Raw genomic sequence first — 746 nt, forward strand, 5'->3', positions numbered from 1 at the left:
TCAAGTTCCTTGGTTGCCCCTGGAGATAAATACATTGTCCTTGCACATCAGAGCACTGGCAGCAGCTAATAGATGCTTCAGAAACATTCCTGGATATTAACATTCAGATTGTCTTGGTTCTAATGTGTTGAATTCATGCAAGTATAAATAATATGACGTGTTGTTATCAAAAGTAGCAGATGTTAAGCTAACAAACAGATTTCTGTGGTTGGAACAGGGCGAAGCAGAAAGCGAGACAAATGCCAAAATACCGAAGTTTATCCTCAAGTCGAAACAGAGCTGTGCCCCTGTGAGGTGTTTACCTCCCAGCCCCACGGAAACTGGTCCGACTGCATTATCGAAGGAGGAACATCTGAGCCACAGTTGGGAATGCGATCCCACGGAGACGCCAAGGAGTGTGGCGAGGGTGTACGACTGCGCGCTATTGCCTGTTACGATAAGACCGGCAGACTCGTGGAACCATCTCGCTGTAGCAGTTCGGGTAAGGAGATTTTTAAAATCGTGTTAATAGCCCTGATGCTGAGCACAGTTATCACTCAGCAGTTCCTTTTGGAGCCTGTCGCAGGTGTGTTCAATGGATTGAACAGCTTTCCCGAGATTGCTGGGAATGTTGAACACCATTCTTCTAATATCTTCTTATATCTCTTATTACTGAGGTTTTCCTTAGTCTAAGGGTCTGCTGACGTTTCTACAATGGAAAGGAAGTAGAAGAGGGCTGAAGTCGGCTATGCTGGATGTCTTTTATT

At 45.2% G+C, this 746-nt stretch overlaps 1 protein-coding gene across 1 annotated transcript in view; it reads left to right on the forward strand.

Annotated features, from left to right (window-relative positions):
* The window catches only part of LOC104498431 (thrombospondin type-1 domain-containing protein 7B-like), a gene marked incomplete at its 3' end in the record, with an annotated part of 167,474 nt that extends 166,993 nt beyond the window's left edge, over nt 1-481 (forward strand). The window contains exon 13 of the mRNA XM_010141808.1: nt 218-481. Within this exon, the coding sequence (XP_010140110.1) occupies nt 218-481 (264 nt within the window). The remainder of the gene's footprint in view (nt 1-217) is intronic.
* Between the last annotated feature and the right edge of the window lie 265 nt (nt 482-746).

This window comes from Buceros rhinoceros, unplaced genomic scaffold (assembly GCF_000710305.1).
Source record: "Buceros rhinoceros silvestris isolate BGI_N320 unplaced genomic scaffold, ASM71030v1 scaffold1908, whole genome shotgun sequence".
In the NCBI taxonomy this organism is placed as follows: domain Eukaryota; kingdom Metazoa; phylum Chordata; class Aves; order Bucerotiformes; family Bucerotidae; genus Buceros; species Buceros rhinoceros.